This window comes from Euwallacea fornicatus, chromosome 10 (assembly GCF_040115645.1).
Source record: "Euwallacea fornicatus isolate EFF26 chromosome 10, ASM4011564v1, whole genome shotgun sequence".
Lineage (NCBI taxonomy): Eukaryota > Metazoa > Arthropoda > Insecta > Coleoptera > Curculionidae > Euwallacea > Euwallacea fornicatus.
Genome location: NC_089550.1, coordinates 2,873,762 through 2,891,610, shown reverse-complemented (window position 1 = coordinate 2,891,610; position 17,849 = coordinate 2,873,762). Strand labels below are relative to the sequence as shown.

The 17,849-nt window shown below is 35.7% G+C and overlaps 1 protein-coding gene across 3 annotated transcripts in view; it reads right to left on the bottom strand.

Annotated features, from left to right (window-relative positions):
- Positions 1-17,849, bottom strand: part of LOC136341514 (uncharacterized) — a 39,117-nt gene extending 21,268 nt beyond the window's left edge. The window contains exons 1-3 of one of the 3 annotated variants that reach the window (XM_066286567.1): positions 17,689-17,849; positions 12,406-12,533; positions 2,514-2,702 (exon numbers count right to left, since the gene is read on the bottom strand). In XM_066286567.1, the coding sequence (XP_066142664.1) occupies positions 2,514-2,583 (70 nt within the window). In that variant the 5' untranslated portion in view covers positions 2,584-2,702; positions 12,406-12,533; positions 17,689-17,849. Of the gene's footprint in view, positions 1-2,513; positions 2,703-10,661; positions 10,747-12,405; positions 12,534-17,688 lie in introns of those variants that run through there. The other 2 variants (XM_066286566.1, XM_066286568.1) reach the window with 2 other exon arrangements.

The window sequence follows — 17,849 nt, the reverse complement described above, 5'->3', positions numbered from 1 at the left end:
ACACCTGCTCCTGTAGTTAAAACAAAAATGTAATCATTTTTTTTTTATTTAAATTAAATTAAAAATATCGGAAGTTGAACGGAAGAAATGTTTTCAGCAATAATAACGAAATTAAAATTTAATTTTCTTGTTTTTTAGATTTCCATTGTGTGCGCCTTTGGTTTGACCCAAAAATTAAAAAGATATTGTGCAGCACCTCGTAATTTTAACGGCAACAAAATAATTTTTTCAGATATTTAGATAGTTTTTTACACCCGTTTTCTTAGTGGAATTACTCCCTTGAACTAGAAACTTTTCTTTAATTTTACTAAATCTCGAAACATTGCATGCTATTTTCTATCGGGTATTGCTTTTTGGATCGATGAGCTGTATCATGACAAAAGGCAAATTGTAAAAGTTTCGTATATTTTCGTCCCGATATTAGTTCGTAGATGATTGAGTCGAGTGCTCCCGTGGCGGCAAAGAGATTTTTGTAAACGGAATAAAATAAAAATTCTTAAAATACATATTAGTGTAGCTGACATTTCGTGAGTGAAAGTGGGTGCTGCGATAAACTATTTTCTCCTTTGGTGGTGGAACCGGAAGTTCAGATTTTATATTGTTGGTGCTCGGAGGTGCCGTCCACCCTCAAGGCTAAATAGAACAACGTTCTCACCTATGTTCTCTCACGTTACGTTAAACAGGCTCGTTAAGTCGCCGTTTAATGTGAGGAAGTACGATAGGATGTAAGGGACAAGACCTTGCAGGGAGGGGGTTACTCTGAGTGAAGAGAGACGCCATTAGATGACCGCACGCACAGGATGAGGCTCTGGGAGTAGAAGATGGAGGTAAGATGGGTTTATGATTTAAATTGAAAGTTGTGATTGTTGTGTTTTATTCTTTACAGGTAAGTTTTGGTAGGTTAAGAAGAACGACGTCATTGAAGATTCGCCGTTTGATGGCTACTTGCGCAAGATGGATTCATTAGGGTAGAAAATGCGGGTAAAATAAGTTTATTATTTGAATTAAAAGTTCTTATTGATGTTTTTTTTTTATTGTTTACAGATATGTTTTGAAAGGTCAAAGAGAACGGCTTAATGAGAAATTCGGCTGAAATCCAAAATTCATTGTTAATTTTTTTTGTAGGATGTTACCTTAAAAAATGTTTAATTTTGGTAAAAATGTATAAAGGCGACATTACTAACCGAGTTCTTGTCATCTTGAGCGGGGATATTTTATTCAATTATGGACCAGATTGCTATGAATGTGAGTGAACTCAAGACTTGTGCAAATAAGATACTTTTGGCTTTGCACTAAATTCATCGAACCGCAAATGAAGCCATAATTTCGATTTCGAGGTCCTTGCCTAATACTAATATGGAATCGATCACACATTCAAAACAGACCTCTACAATCGCCCGAACATCACGGATACATTTTTATGAAATTTAACAGCTGCATAAAAAGGAATGCATTGGGTATTACGTCACCAAATTTTTATTCTTGCCCATTTTCTCTGTAGGTTGAAAAAAATCGGCGCATCTCAAAGACCCAGGGAGAGCATAATTTAACCCCTCGGGCGTCAATCGAACTCGATTAAAGTCGTATTACGGAAGTTGCTTATCTCAATTTATCGTTTGACCGTGAAATACGGCCGTAATCCTATAAAGGACGCCGGACGTAATTTAATTCTATCTGTTGGAAAAAAACGACGCCTAGCAGATAAAAATATAAAAAAGGAGGCGGAAAGAGATAACGCTGCTTTGAGCGCACTAAGCTGAGTTATAACCAACCGCAGTAGAATTATGGTTTGAAGAAATTGTTTAATATCGTATTTACAAGCTTGAACTTAATAAAAGGATCGAAATTTTTAATCTTAATGAAGGGTAGAAAAAAAAGAGAGTACTCTCCTTTTTCGTACTACTATATTAAAATAACTAGCCATAAAGGTTTAATCCTTTTAACTTAAATAAGGATGTTGTTAAAAACCCTTTTGTCGAATTATTAAGCTTTTTCAGTGTTCTCAGGATACTCCATTAGTGTAATAGCTTCACCCACAGCAAATTTGTGTTTTCAATGCATGCCCCATTTGAGAGGGCTGTAATTTAGGAAAAGGCTTTTTCCGCCCCGCTGCCTGATCATGCAGGCTGTAAAAACCCCTAATAATTTACCTTTAAAGTGTAAATAGGCATATTACATGGAGAATATTTCTTACATTTGCAGGAAAGCAATTCCGACTAACGAAATAATGTAATTATCCCAATGAAAAATATTAACAAGCACGTCCTGAAAGTTTGAAGTTAGGTCGTTAAGCAAATTTCATATTTGCCGCATTTTAATTGGATAACTTCATCGGGCAAAGTGCTAAATTAATTTTTCTCCATATTTCACGGTTAACAAATGGTTAGGTTTTTCACCCATTTCCGGAAGCATGCCAAAACATAATTAAACTTCCAAATAAATTTGACTTTAAACAGATGAATTTGTTTTTTTTTTTCACTATTAGGTAGGGGAAAATTGGGCTTGTGGCTTACCTTTTTTGACGCAATCGATTAAGTTATATCCGGAGCAAATGTCTGCGGTGTAACATCTTCCCATTGGCATGTTCCTCAAGGCAAAGCCGATAATGTTCTTGTCATTCTTCGGCTCATTTTCCTTTGGGGATTGACAAAAGCCGAAGAAGGACCGTCTGCATAGCTGGGTCTCCTCCTTAATGAAGTCCACTTGAAATATGGAAAGAAAAACAAATTTTTATCTTGCAATAAACGGACGTTTAAGGAACCTTCAGACTTTAAATTGTGTTTATTCCTTTCCAGACCCTTACCCCTGTTAAGTTCCATTAAATTGAGCATCCTCTGGAACTTTTCCGTATCGGGGTAGAACTTTTCAGCATCACCGATTACCAGATACAGTTCGGAAACGGACGTGAGATTTAAAGAGCCACATAACGAAAAATAAGCAATTATTTACGGTTAATTCTCTGGAAAGTATCTTCAGTATATCATTACGACGGAAAATCATAATAGGAATTCACTAAAAGCATAAAAACTTGCAAAATTTCGATGATTAAACATAACGGCCGTTTTCTGGTTATTTCCCGACAAATATTCCTCCCCAAGCTTAGCGTGAGAGTTACACTGATTTTCAAAAAAACCGCAACACCAAGAAGAACGCATTGTATGTATTTGAAATTTTGGTATGATTTTAGACTTGTAAAGAGAAAAAAAATGATAAAAATTTCAAGTTCGTATTTTAATGCGATATGAAGTTTTTCTTTACTTTTTTATCTGTGACGATCGTTCTTTTTGCAAATTTTTTTGCAGGCGGATAGCGGTAAAGGTATTATTGTTAGTACCATATTAAATGTTTGATAGTGCAAAATGCCTCGTGCACGCCAAAATGCAGTTTATCGGCAGTTAACTCCCTTTGAAAGGGGAAGAATTGTTGGTATGCATAAGGCAGGTTTACCTTTCCGCGAAATTGCACGTAGATTGGATCGAAACGCATCAACAGTGCTAAGAGCTTGGAGAGATTGGTCTAACGAAGGGTCAGTAAATCGTCATCGTGGTAGGGGCCGTCCAAGAATGACGAACCAACACGAAGACCGGCGACTTCGTCGTTCAGCGACAGGCGTCCCGTTTGAAACAATTCTGTCTCTTGGTGCTAACTAGGTAGCCACCCTAAATCGAAGGGTCTCCCTTAGTACGATGTATCGCAGAATTCGAAGTTTTGGACTAAATTCATTTCGTCCTATGCGTCGGCTTCCATTATCACGAAACCACAGGGTGGCCCGACTGGAGTGGTGTCGTCTGAGAGTGCAATGGGTGGACGAGTGGAGAAGAATCGTGTTCAGTGATGAGAGCCGATTTTGTTTATGGCGATCTGATGGACGGTTACGTGGTAGAAGGCGCAGAGGAGAGCGATTAAATTTGGACTTTTTGGAAAGGCGTCATTCTAGTTTAACACCAGGTGTCATGGTCTTGTTTCCATTTACGATAGATTAAATGCTCAGAGGTACATTAATAGTGTCTTAGAACCGGCTCTTGTGCCATACATGTACGACCAGCCTGGAAGCACAATTCAACAGGATAATGCGCGACCACATGTAGCCAACGATACTTTGAGGTATTTGGAAGCTGAAAATTTGGATACTTTGCCTTGGCCGGCTCGGCCTCCAGATTTGTCCCCAATAGAGCATGTATGGGATATAATAGGTCGGAGACTTCAACGTTTAGCCTCGTCCTCCAGAGACCATAGATAAACTCCGCGAGCAGGTGCAGATTGCCTGGGATACAATACCACAGGAAAATATTGATAATTTAATTTTAAGCATGCCACGTCGCTTACAGGAATGTATTAATTTAAGAGGAGATACCACCCATTATTAAATTATTATTAAATTTTTTCACTTATTCACAATAATTTTCTTTTGATATTTTGATCGTTTTTATCTATTACCCGACCCAACGTCATGCCAGAAATTCAAACGTGTACGATGTGTTCTTCTTGGTGTTGCGGTTTTTTTGAAAGTCAGTGTAGTTCATACTGGAAATAAAGATTCTGAAAGTCCGTTTCTCTTAGAATCATTGATGAAACTTCCCGTTGAAAGAAAATGTTTTCAATATCATACAGGATAAAGACCGATAACGTGTAAAATTGTTCATTTTCAAACCACCGTATTCAGTACAAGCTAGGTAGTAAGCTTTGAGATAGACCAGCGTGATTGTTCTACCTTAATTTTGATGTATATGTACCCATATAAAATCACATCATTTTTTCAAATTGAAAAGTTAGATATTCGCGGTTTTGTCCAGATTTTTTAATGATCTCACTTAACCGGAATGTGCAACATAAACAGAAAGAAATTCGATATGCGTATTTATGTGCTCTGAATTAAATTAATAAATGCACAAAATCTCTGCGGAAAAAAAATCGATCCGCTGTGGATGCAAATTGCCCGGTCTGAAATTCAACACTCGACCCATTGTCTGTCATTGTTTGTTCCACAAATATGAATGTTGGAACAAATTGCTTTCCATTGTATGAATGACGTTTGAAAATTGAAAAATGCCGTTTTTTTTCCAATTGATCCTGAAATTACCAATTTTCCCACAAAAAGCTAATCCATAAGTGTAAGCTTGACCCTTAAAGCTTAACGTGCAATTATTTTCACCAAACTTTAAACGATAGCTTTCCATTAACAGATTTCCGAACCAAAGAGTAATCCAACATTCATAATCCCACCTGTCATCCAGTGTCCGCTTAAATTTCCGGTCACTTGCCTGCCAGGATTCACAAATTAAACCGCCCTTTTCTCACTTCAGGTTAATCGAAGGTCGCACTGAAATCGACCGAACGATTTGCGACCCCATAAATTACGAAGATCGGGGGTCGACTTTTTTATTATTGGCAAATTACAGACGAGGCTCGAAAGTTAAATTTTCCAAGGCGAATTTACATCAAAGTAAATTTAAACAGTCGACCGAGTTCCATGAAATATGGTCGTATTAACTCAAAATTAATAGAAACAATTAAATTAATTCTCATGACGACATTTTTTTTTTCCTTAATCGAAAATTAGCGTTCGCCCCTCTGCCCAGACACTTCGTTATTGGAAAAAAATCAATATCTAAGTCCTTTAGATCCGCGTTCGAGATACTGACGAAATTTTTATGCTAAGGTTTTGGAGCTTTGTCAGGTTCTCATCGTTCACCACCCATATATTCATTGTTTACAAGCAAACACCACCAAAAATTAAGTCAAACTGGACTTAATATTTTCCGATTTTCTCCCTCAACCAGATCCTAGTCCCAACAGACCACAAATCCCTGACCTATTCCGGATTCGTTCATCCAACAGGCATCTGCCCGTCCCAGCCTCCAGTCTCATCTGGAGTTTTAGGGTGTTCCCAAGGGGGACCTTAAATAAGACCTCTTTCTAACGGAGGTAGTTGATCGAAACGGTGCAACTATTAATCTGGGATTGTTATCGACTCTTTCCATCATCCTAATTAAATCATCAAGTGCAATAAGGAGTACAGCAGAGCGAAGATAACTTGCCACCATTCGGGGATTTAAGCTGTAAAATTTAGTAAATTTCCAAAAAGACGGTTATGTACAGTGGTGGTCGAGTTAATTTATCCCGGAGCTTTGGCATAATAGATTGTCCCCGGTTGTAGATAGCGTCTAATAGCCTAACCTTCGACGGCCCGGTTTGCATAAATATGGTCTCCTTTCATCTTGCACAGGCCCAATTTCCGGACACTCTCTCGGGCTGGGAATATTAAGCTCCACTAAGGCGGAGTAGCTTAATCGGAGGATACTACTGATAATGTACTTTGTTATTGACAATTTCCCGGAGGGACGCGTTTTGCAAGTCAACGATGTTCAGGATAAATGGCGACAGTTTGTGGTCTTTGCCGGGTACAAATGGATATTGATGAAATTGCTATTAGAGACAAGGAAGGGCCCTCGAAGTCTAAATTGAAATTACGCATTTTCCAAGTTATTTTCGGTGAAAAGCGCGACTCAGTAAGAAGCCAATTAGCACAAAAAATTCGTGCATTATAGTGCGACAATAATCGGTAAAATTTTGCTAAACTTAGCAAATTAATCAACAGATAACGGCCATTGCTAGCGGAATAAGAATTGTTCTGATCTGCCGCTGGAGCTTTATTTTTAATTTCAATACTTATTAAGACCAATATTAACAGAAATATAGTTTATAATAATAAAAAATTAATAACAACTATTTTTAAAAAGAACAGAAAAATTGGTAAACGCTGGATTTACTGCTCTAGAGGAATGCACTAACATTTTCAAAAAAAAAAATAATAATAAAAATAGGCTGCTGCCGGTAATGAAATGTCAGTCGGGGTCTTTTATATTTTTTTCAGTTGAAAATGTGCGTTGATTTAAGCGTTCGTTTCGTGTTATAAGCGGAGTAATTTTGAAAATTTTCACTGAAAAATTCCCTCTAACGGGTGGAAACTGGTCGCAAACCGTTGCGCATATGCTAATGAAACTTTATACCACGTTTTACGTTGTGTCAAGGCTATTTTTGTCATAAAATCTGGAATGTGTGTGACGGAACTAAAATGACCGCCGAGCATCGCAGAAGGTGATGTTTCTGCCATTTTTTCCGTTCCTTTTTGACGTAATCCATAAGAGAAATTTTACAATCGTCTCACTATACCGGGTAATTCAAGAAGATGGCTCGCCTTTGTTACTTTTGCGTTTTTAAACTTAGAAAGTTGAAATTTGGAGGGAAGCTAGATGAGAATAGAGCGGATTGATTAACATTAACGGCGTTTATCTAGCACTTCCGGTTTAAGCAGGAATGACCTCAACTTTCGATTTTTAAACGTAATGCCATGTAAATTGTTACTGTTTTGGTATCTAAAGGTCATCTTTCGTCTAGAAATATTATATTAAATTATATAAAAGCACAAGTTTACGTCACTCTCAATAATCGAGAAGAATTAGAAGGAAAAGTTCGTAGGGCGATAAATAATATTACCCCAAATCAATTCGAGAACGTTGCGAGGAAAACAGTTCAAAATGCTTTTTCTTGTCGAGAACAATAAGGTGGTCATTTTGAACATTTCAATTAATTATTGATAACCACAAGAATACAGAACTTTTTTCAAAACTCGACGCCCTGACGAATAGCTCACCTCACTATATAGAGCTATCTCACGAATTGATGCACTTGGATTAACTTCTACCATAAATAAAACATCGATTTCTTTGTCTTCACTGATAATAAAGTTTTCTTCTTCATTAGCATATCCCATTTTCCTTTTATTCACTGGTTTTTTAAAATAGTAGCGGGCCGATGGTTTCTAAGTGAAAATCTTTCCGCAGGAAAGCGCGCAGCATCGGGAGGTTGTTGACGACATTCTCCAAATACTAAGAGCATGTCAATTTTGCACAAAAAAACTGTTTTAATGATACGTGCCTGGATTAAAATGACCCCCAGATTCCAAAAAGAGTCAAAATTCATAGGGTATTACATTTAAAAATCGAAAGTTAAGATCATCTCCTGCTAAGCCGGGAGTGGTAGATAAACGTCATTAATGACAACCAGGCAGCTCTATTCTTATAGAGCTTCCCTCCAAATTTCAACTTTTTAAGTTTAAAAATAAAAAAATTATAAGGGCGAGCCACTTTCTTGAAACGTCCGGTATTTATTCAGCAAGGGTTTGAGGTCACTTTTAAGGGTAACTTACGAGTATGTTTCGGTAAACAATCCGTGATCTGTCTGCGATAGTTTGAATATTCCTGCACACTATTTGCAACATGCGTGTATGGACCGTGGCTGTTACAAACTGTGAGAATTGAAATTGCTGCAAGAAAGTCTGTGTGTTCGTTATAAAATAAACAACGGGCACGTAGAAAATAAATTACAGACACGTGGAAAATAAACTAGTGGCACGTGGAAAATATAGTACAGTCACAGAAAATCGGGAACGAGACCAATTATAGCAGTTGGAAAGACCAGCCAGTCTCAAAATATTCAAAGTGCATGGCTTCAACATCCAGTTTGCAATCAATTTTCAAGCTTGTCTGATAATCATGAAATTACCCGCAACTGATTTAAATACGAGTCTATAAGGGTTGCTGATCGCTATAGAAAGTAAAGTTCAACTTTATAGCGATAGACCACGAGCGGTGCACATCGGTTTTTGACGCCTTATGGTCGCTATTTAAATGCGCTGTTGCAAATATCAATGAATCAAAAGTGGCCTTCGGAGGCCGAGTGTTCGTACTCTATTTCTCCTAAATTTGGTTAACCCATGTTTTAGTGGTATTGAAGCGAGTCTGATCATTTGTGTTTTTAAAGTTGGTTAAAAGGGTTATTCTAATCGCACCCTTTGATCTTTTTTGCTTTGGGTAAGATTCAGAGAGAGAAAATTAATTTGTTTCTTTTCCAGTTTTTATATATTACTACGCCAATTTAACATGCGCATTACAATATTTCTCAGGTCCAAGTGGTGGGATCCATTTAATCAAAAATTGGCACGAATCTAATTTTTGTTAAAATTAACATGGGCTGGTGTCGCCTTGAAATGAAATTAAATCAATTTTAACGAAAATTTCAATTTCTAAGGGCACATTAGTTCCCACCTGAACAGCTTCTATAATGTTTTTCATTTCAGAAGTCCATCCTCCATTTTGTCAAGAGGTAACAAAACGCCTATATTTTTTTATTAAAAATTGGTGTTTTAGACATCATTCCGTCGTTTACCGACAGATGCAGAGAAGATGAACTGGGGCAAATCCAAATAAATTGGAGACACCTCCCCGAGTAGATTTCGGTACTTTATTTACTTTACCAGACCCATAAATCTCCCCCGGGAAAAAATTACACCCCAATGTGTTCGCTATGGATGGAGGCAATTTGCAACTGGACTTTTCTGGATAGTTTTGTCCGTTCGGACTGAAATATACACATACAAAACGATTAGCTCGCTCGTGTGTTTCGGTTTGTTTGCTTCCGCTCTGTTAATACGTCGTGATAATGTTCTAGGGCTTTTCTTTCGACACAAATAAAACTGAAAACTGTAAATAAATTGAAGGCGAGTTTTTCAGGGAAATGTTTTTCCCTTTTTTGGAAGTAATGGTGCTTGCACCCCTTTTAAATAGAGTTCCGTTAAAGGGTCTGATAGATTTTTAGAGCTCAAGACCCATTCCCCTGAGACTTTATAACGTTTTTATTCCATTCTTGCCAAAGATCTTACGTAATTTCTTATAGATAACTCCTAGTTTACTTATGCTGCAAAGCTAATGCTTTATCTCTAATTAAGACGTTTAAGCTAGCCTAAGTTAAGGAAGATGGTCGATAATATTATCCCTTTCACTTAACCCTTTCCTTTAACCCATAGCAGAATGAGAGGCTTAATTTTCACATCCTCCTTGATGATGATGTCTAAAAGTTTAAATATGGAGCTGAACTGGGATAAGTGGAAGAACTGAGAGTAATTGGAGACAAAGCGGGGCAGAAGCGAAAATGTGATTTTTAGCAAAAATCCCCCTATCGAATAATCGTAGTTAATTGTCAAAGATATTAGAACTATGAGGTAAAAAAAACTTTATGCAGCAAATTCGCTTAGGGAAAATTAGCATATGTATGTCTGGCTTTGCGTTGATAGCGCTTTCATAACTCATCGAAATGCATGTCATAGCTTGAAGCCAAGGGAAAATAGCAGCCACAAACAGAAGCTCGTGTTGGTTTTTCAACTTTAAAAATTAGCTAGTATTGGCAAAAAACATGCCAAAAACGGCAGAAATCGGCCTACGGCAGACTTCCGATATAGCATTTGCGGTTCTGTTCACGTGGAGACATAGCGGGCAAAGAAAGTTCGATTTTAATTTATATTCCCCGCATTAAATTTGCAAATGTGTATTAGGGCCCGTTTTTCCTACCCCCGTACGCCTTAATGTGAGACGTGCCCTTAATTTTAAGTTTGGCTTACGTCGGAATACAACGTGGGAGGTTCGAGCTTGGAAAACAAGCAACTGTTCTGTTTTTCATTGCCATCAGGTAGATTTTCAATTACAAGATCGAATAGAAAACTGACGGAGCATAGAAAATATATATGGATCTCGATAGCAAATATAGGGTTCAATAAGAACATTTTCAAACGCTTTTTCATTAACTTTAATACGTACAGAACTTACAGAGTTTGGTTTGGGTTTCTCGTGATCAGATTGAGAGTTGGGTTACTGTTGAAGTCTCCGAAAGGGTTGAGTTTTGGCACCTAAAATGAATACAAATTTTCCTAATTTTCCGTTCATTTTTTTGCTTTTTTGTAATTAATACGTGAAAGATTTCTATCTGTTTGTTCATTAAATCAAAATTTATGCGATCATCTGCATTAGTCAAAATTAAATCGAAAGAATAGCACACCCAACCAATTTATTAAACGGATTAAAAAATTAGCCGTATTTTTATGTGGTGTTTTCTACTAACGGGTCTTTTTAATTACTTAACTTTACAGGGCTAACGAGATTAGGAACCTCGTTTATCCTCGAAGGGAACTCTTTAAAATAATGAAACGGCTGACAGACGGATGGGACTATTTTGTTGATTGAAACCCGACCGAAACGTTGTTTTAATTAAATTTCATTATGAAAGTGTAACGCGGTTATGCAGTTTCAATCATCCATATTATCGCGGCAGTGCATATGTTGCCGCCGGCAACAAAACCGACTCTAATTGAGCCTTTCTGCATCGTCGAAAGGGCATTTCACATTATTAATGACCGCCATTAATTTCTCTTGATATTGCGTTACTATTGTTTTATTCGCCCTTTGTTTATATGGTTTGTTTATCCCGAGTGCCACGCAAATCAAATTGAATGTGCCATGTCAGAATTCGGCAGTGTGAATTTATTATCGACAATGTCTTGACTCATGTGGCAGTGGCAAGTTAATCTACCAGTAAAACGACAATTTGCATGCAAAACCCATTTGTAGAGCAACAACTGAATAATAATGTGTCGCAAACCGGGTTTTGTTCTATTAAATATAAATTTGATGTCAAACTGGGGTTGATGAAATGACCAATTTTAAAATTGAGAGCTCGAAATAGCGCTTCGTCTATAACTTTTTTCGCAAAAATGCAAAACTGCCATTCACCACAATGTCAAGTCTCTGTTGCTTTGTTCATAGGCCATCAATGACTTCTTTACAGATGGAACTATCGGACGAGTGAAATGTCCAATTGGTTCGGAAAATTGTCAAAAAAATGTATTACTTTTTTTTAGATTTAATCATTACAGATATGTGTGAAGTGGTCAGAGTTTCATTGACGATTAAATCAGATTAAAGTTTTCTATTTGCAAAGTTGCACATTGTAAATGCTCGTAGGGCCAAAATTTCGATGGTTTCAGTCACGTTTAATATATCTATAACTGATTAAACTTGTTTTTGAAAAACGGTCCCTAAACATACCTTATAGTGCTTTCCGTTCTTCGGTGAAAAATAAAAGCGCTTTGTGCTAAGAAGAAAATGAACATCGAAGGTAAAAAAAACACAAATTTTCGTAAGAAACCGACAAAGCACCGCAAAATATATAAGAGTAGAATCTAAGAGTAAGAGCAGATTTAATGTCGTGCAAAAGAAATAAAATTGTTTGAGAACTAAATATACAAAGAATAATGAAATAGAATCGAAGGGTCATTCATTTCACTAGAAATTTGAGAATTAAACACAGCAAATTTAGATATAATTTGGGCAGCTTTTAGCTGATGTTATCGATTACGCCATCGCTGAACTCCCACGTTTTTGGAATTTGCAATATTGAAAATGAAAACAAAACGCTCTTTATATTTCTAGGGGTGCGTAATGAAGCTTTAAATATCACAGAAGAATAGAAAAACATTGGCATTCGCCATAATGTCAAAAACGACGTCACTGTCACCAGATCTTACTTCCTTTCCTCTAACAGGTGGCGCCAGTACATGTAGTTTTTGTATTATTGCATTACCTCTTAAATACACGCGTTTTCATTTACTATTGTATTTTGTCAACAATATATTTCAAATTTCACTAAAACTAAATAAATTATTTGCCTATTGTTGTTCTACCCAATATAGCTGGATAAAACTACAATCGACAATGTCTTAAAGCACGGTTTAATCCTCTGGTAAACCAACAATTTCCATGCAAAGCCCATTTTGTAGCGCAAACTGCAAGATAATGCGCCCCTGCTACCAAACCGAAAATAGTGGTGTTATTTTCATAATGGGAAAGGCAAATATGGGCTTTCGATGCATAAACGAGCTGTTTATAAAGAGGAATTTACATCACATGTCAAAACAGCTGCTGCTCTTCAGATAAACACACAAAGGAATTTCGAATTTGGATAGAAAAATGTTTATGGTGGAAGGTTCGTATTGTGGATAATGGAAAAATAATATTGGAAAATTTGTTGTTATATGGAAATTAATTAAAGGAGGAAATTTCGACCCAATAAATTCCATTGTTCAGCTTTACGAGGTTTTGCATAATGCATGTTAAAGTGGACGTTTTAAAGGGCAACTTAATCCTTCAACTTTCAAGATAATTTTAGTAGATATTAGCAATTTTAAAAGTCCCGTGAAGTTTACTTTCGAAGCTTATGTGGGTCAGACTATAGTGAGCTCGCGAACAAACTAATTAACTAATTAAGTTTGAACCGCACTGGAGCGCAAATACTTCCATTTGGAGCGATAATTTATAAAGATGTCGGGGGGCGCGAAATTTTAAAAGTAAGAAAAAATTCGACACAACGACATTAGTCAACGACTGACTCTTGAAAGTAAACACAAAATGAGTGAAAAAATTTTTAAAAGGGCCGACGATGATGGATTAGCTTGTCCTGTCTACTTTTTTGCATGTCGCAAGGGGAGAATAAAACATATTCGAAAGAAAAACGACAAGTTTATTTAAATATTCAGACTGGCACAATATCTGAGGCCTGCTAATGGGCAAATAATTGGGATTCCTGGAAACTAAATTGCTAAGCACACACACCTAACCTGCCCTTTGAAGCCACACGCACAAAATTAGTGTCTCAATAACAAACCCTCCTAAATTAGAGGCGCAATTTAGCCTCGAAAATTAAATTCCCAATAGTAATAAACACCTCTGGCGAAGTGGGGGCTTCGTTGTTCGTCTAAGACTCGGGGTAAACAAAGATGTTATAATTGGTTTATTTAGTTATTCGTGATGGAAGGGTAGTAATATCTACGGTGGTAATTTCTAGAAAATAATAATTATTTTAAAAATATATTATTAGAGATGTTACGGCCTTAATTTATTTAATAAATTAGTTGGTTGATTTATCCTAAAATGTGGTGTATTTTTTTTTGTAACTGTTATGAAGGACTGAAAATATTTCTAGTTTTACAGTTTTCCCGAACACGAAGAAAATAGCAAAAAGTTGGAGTAATCTTAATAACCAGTTGCAATTTGGCGATAGAGTTGGGATTTTTCTTAAAACTTCTGAAATGAAATTTCATATCCACGTTTTCCCTTTACCAATTGACCTCCAAAATACGTGATTCTGAAGGTGCTTATAACTGGTCTTTACGCAATAAACTACCCAAAAAGGTGTAGAAATTTTGATAATTTGGCATTTCATAGAATTTCTTTCGGTTACAGACTTTCCTGATTTAAGTTTTTTAAGCGGATTGTGCGACTTTGCGACATCAAAATTTTCCCTAAAATGGGATTTAAAATAAATAAATAGAAATAATATGCAAACTACCTGCATTTTAAACAAATAAATGCTAATATTTCGAGATTTCTATTGTGTTTACCACCTTTTCCCGAGTTGTTTGTAATTTCCAAGGTAACGAGAAAAATCTAATATTTGTAACACTGAGACATTAAGGAAGAGATAATGTGCTAAAAACGAAACTCAGTGTAACATTTTTGTTATTTTAGCTTTCACCTGCCTTAAGAATAGATCCTAAACTTCTTATGAGATGTGTAAACTTTGGGAAAATATCACAAGTATGTCATAAAATTTAAATTTATTGTACAAATCCCCAGGCTAAATAATAACGAAAAAAAACCATTCTCCAATGAAATAAAATTTCCCAAGTTTTCCATGCCATACAAATCGTCAACATCGTGCGAATATCGCTTCTCTGCCCCGAAGTTAGTAGCGTCTTCTATGTGAAAAATCATATTTCCTGGCCAGCTCATGCTGAAATCGAATAAGAAACTTCTGCCTTCCCCTGCGATTCGAAGGGCTCACTTAAAGAAAAATAATATCCGTGAAATATCGAAATAAAGTTCGACTCTAAAAGTTACCGAGAGTTTAACTCGGTAGGGCTTATCTTTAATATTTTTGTGGCTTTGTTTGCCCTGAAATTCCTCATAGGAGTGTAGGATTTTATTATTATCGTCTAAATTCCCTTTTCCTATAGATTCTTAATTTATTTATAAGTTATGAATGTAACAGGTTTTGTTGACAACAATATCGTTGCATTACGTTGACAATATTGTTAAAATAAATTATATTACTCTTTCACGGCAAGCGTGTAATGTCGTATTGGTTATAATCTAACTGGTTAATGCTAACTCACTACTTGTCAAGCATAGCTAGTTAAATTAAAAAGCTGAATAATTCTCATCCTTTATTTAATGCAGTGACAGTTTATGTGGCATAAACTCTAAATTAACGACGCAAACCTTTATATTATCCCTTTAGTCCTGTCAAGGCCTTTTAGCAGCATGTGATAATACCGCAAGCTTCACTAGTCATCCAATCAAAGATCAAGTCAATCGCAAACGGCTCTAAACCGTATAATTGAACATTGGGTAATGCGAATTTAAAGGGACAATACTAATTTTCCCCATTGTTAGCCCGATTCATGGCCAATTAAATTACGTATGCAGATTTTCCCGCCGGTTTGTGATATGCACCACCGCAATTATGGCAATTTTGCTGTGTAAAACAAGATTCTAATTAGTTTGAGGACAGTGGCGTGTACCTGGCGGCTCAAATGAATAAGCGAAGAAGTTTATTAATTATGGATATGGTTAAGGAATCCTAATCCGGAATGTGTTAAATGCATTATTCTCGGATTAGTTGGTTCACAGTTTCGCAAGAGAACGATAAAATATTCATGATTATTAATTGGCCCAGTTGCAAATTGCGCCCTAAGACTCTCTGCAAGTTGGAGCGTTAACTAAGGATTTATAACTGCATAATGCAACGGATCTGGGGAAATAAACTTTCTATTAGGTAAGTTATACCTTATATATGCGAAATAATTAAATTTAAACTTCTCATGCACCTACTAAGTTGTATAATTCTACACCCAACATAACGAAATTGTTTACTTTTCAATTATCTAAAGAATTTACCTTGTTTAAGTTCAGGTTTCCATCCGACGATAAAATACGGTCTTAAAACGTGAATTAAGTGAAATTTAAATTTGCTCTTAGAAGTAAACTTAGATTTTGATTTAGACTACGCTAATTAAAGTTATTTACAGTTTAAACTATATCCCAGAAAAGGGATTAAACGGATCAGAAGTAAATAGAGACAATGTATAAATAGGTGAATTAGTTAATATCGGCAATTAGCAACACTTCTTGGAGATACTTATTATATATTTTCAGTTATTTTCAGTCAAAAATTTGGAGAAAAGTTTAAAGGAGCACTGGGTCAAGAATCTCAAATATAGTGCGCAACAGTTATCCGCGAACAAACTAAGAAGGACCTATTAAACGAATTTTCTTGCCGACAGACACAATTTTAGTATATAACGTTTATTGCAAAATGTTAATGTATTGTCACAATTTCTATAAGGACTAACTTCGTAAATGAGAGATACAAAAGATTCTAGAATTCACCATATTGTAAAAAAAAAAACAATTTTTATTCACCTGAGAAAAAGCTGCATAAAAATTGATCAACTTTGACACGATTTATTTTTAACCACTTTGTATAGTTTATACGTATACGTATCTTGTAAATATCACGTACTGCGTAATATTGCCAATAAATATCGAAAAGTCAATAAAAAAGGGAAAATCTGCGGACTAGTTTGTATTACATTTTACCCGAAGTAATACGAAATCGAGCATTGAGGCCCATAGATTGGTTCTCGAGTAAATTTTTGGTATTTTCAGGATAACTGATTTTGTTTAAGCAAGTAATGGCAGAGCAGAATAATGATTTGTCTCTATTATTAACAATAATAAAATCTACTTTATTATATGTCTCTCGAAAAGCGCTCAATTTGTTGGTACTAATAGACTTAAATTGCAGAAACCAATTTCAATTGAGAAATTCTGTAAAAGGTAGGTACGTTAAATATTGATAAAGAATAAGTAATTATTGGTATTTACTATTGTTTTTACTGAGCAAGGCTATTTAGAATGAGATAACATGAAGTTTTGAAAATGTTGTTCAGGTAATTCTCGAACAAACTATACATCTAAGAAAGATTATTTAATTGCTAACTTTAGTTCGCATGTTCTGTTTTGTCGAGAACAGAAGATTTTAAAACTTAAAAATAACTCTCTATTTAGTACCTGCTGCTAGAGCTCAGTTTACAGGATTTTGTTCGTATTCTTGAATATAAAATCGATCAATTCCTTGATAAAAAAAAAGTAAACATACACATATGTTAAAATTTCAACTGACACGACAAAAGCTGATGTATTAAAACTGATTATGCTTATCGATTATCATTAATTAGGATTGTGTTTGCTGGTCCTCAAATTTTGATTCGTAATTTGCAATTATTTGTGTAACTAGTTAGCAAATTACGGCTTATGTAGATTGTTGCTAATGAGCAGCAAACAAGGCTCAAATGCAAATGTCAAATGTGATTTGAATGTGGAATTTTTTTTTCTACAGAACTAATTGCATTATATTATAATTTAAATCGTAATTTTGATTATCCATTATATCATTTTAAATTTTTATATGAAATCTGAGCATAAACCATTGAAAAGTTCAGCCGCAGCTGTCGCTTAAATTATTAACATATCAACGATATTTTATAATTTATATATAATACATGAAATACGACATTTTGCCATAGTCAGAAATTTACATTTCCAGTAGAAATTCACCGATGTTGAGGATTAATTTTATCAATAAAACAACATTAAGAATGCTAACTCTTAAAACTATGTTTCGAGTCAAAATCGAGTAAAGCTGAAATTCAGTCTAACACGTTCACCGAGAACTTACCTCAACCCCCTCAAAACTTCTCCCACCCAAGCACAGTTTTTCTCTCGGAAATATAGAGCCGCGTAATATCACGTGCCACAAAACTGCTCAAAACCGGCTCCGGGGCTCCGCAATTTGTATTTGCGGGCCACCGAACAACTGTCAGCTCAAACTGCATCCCT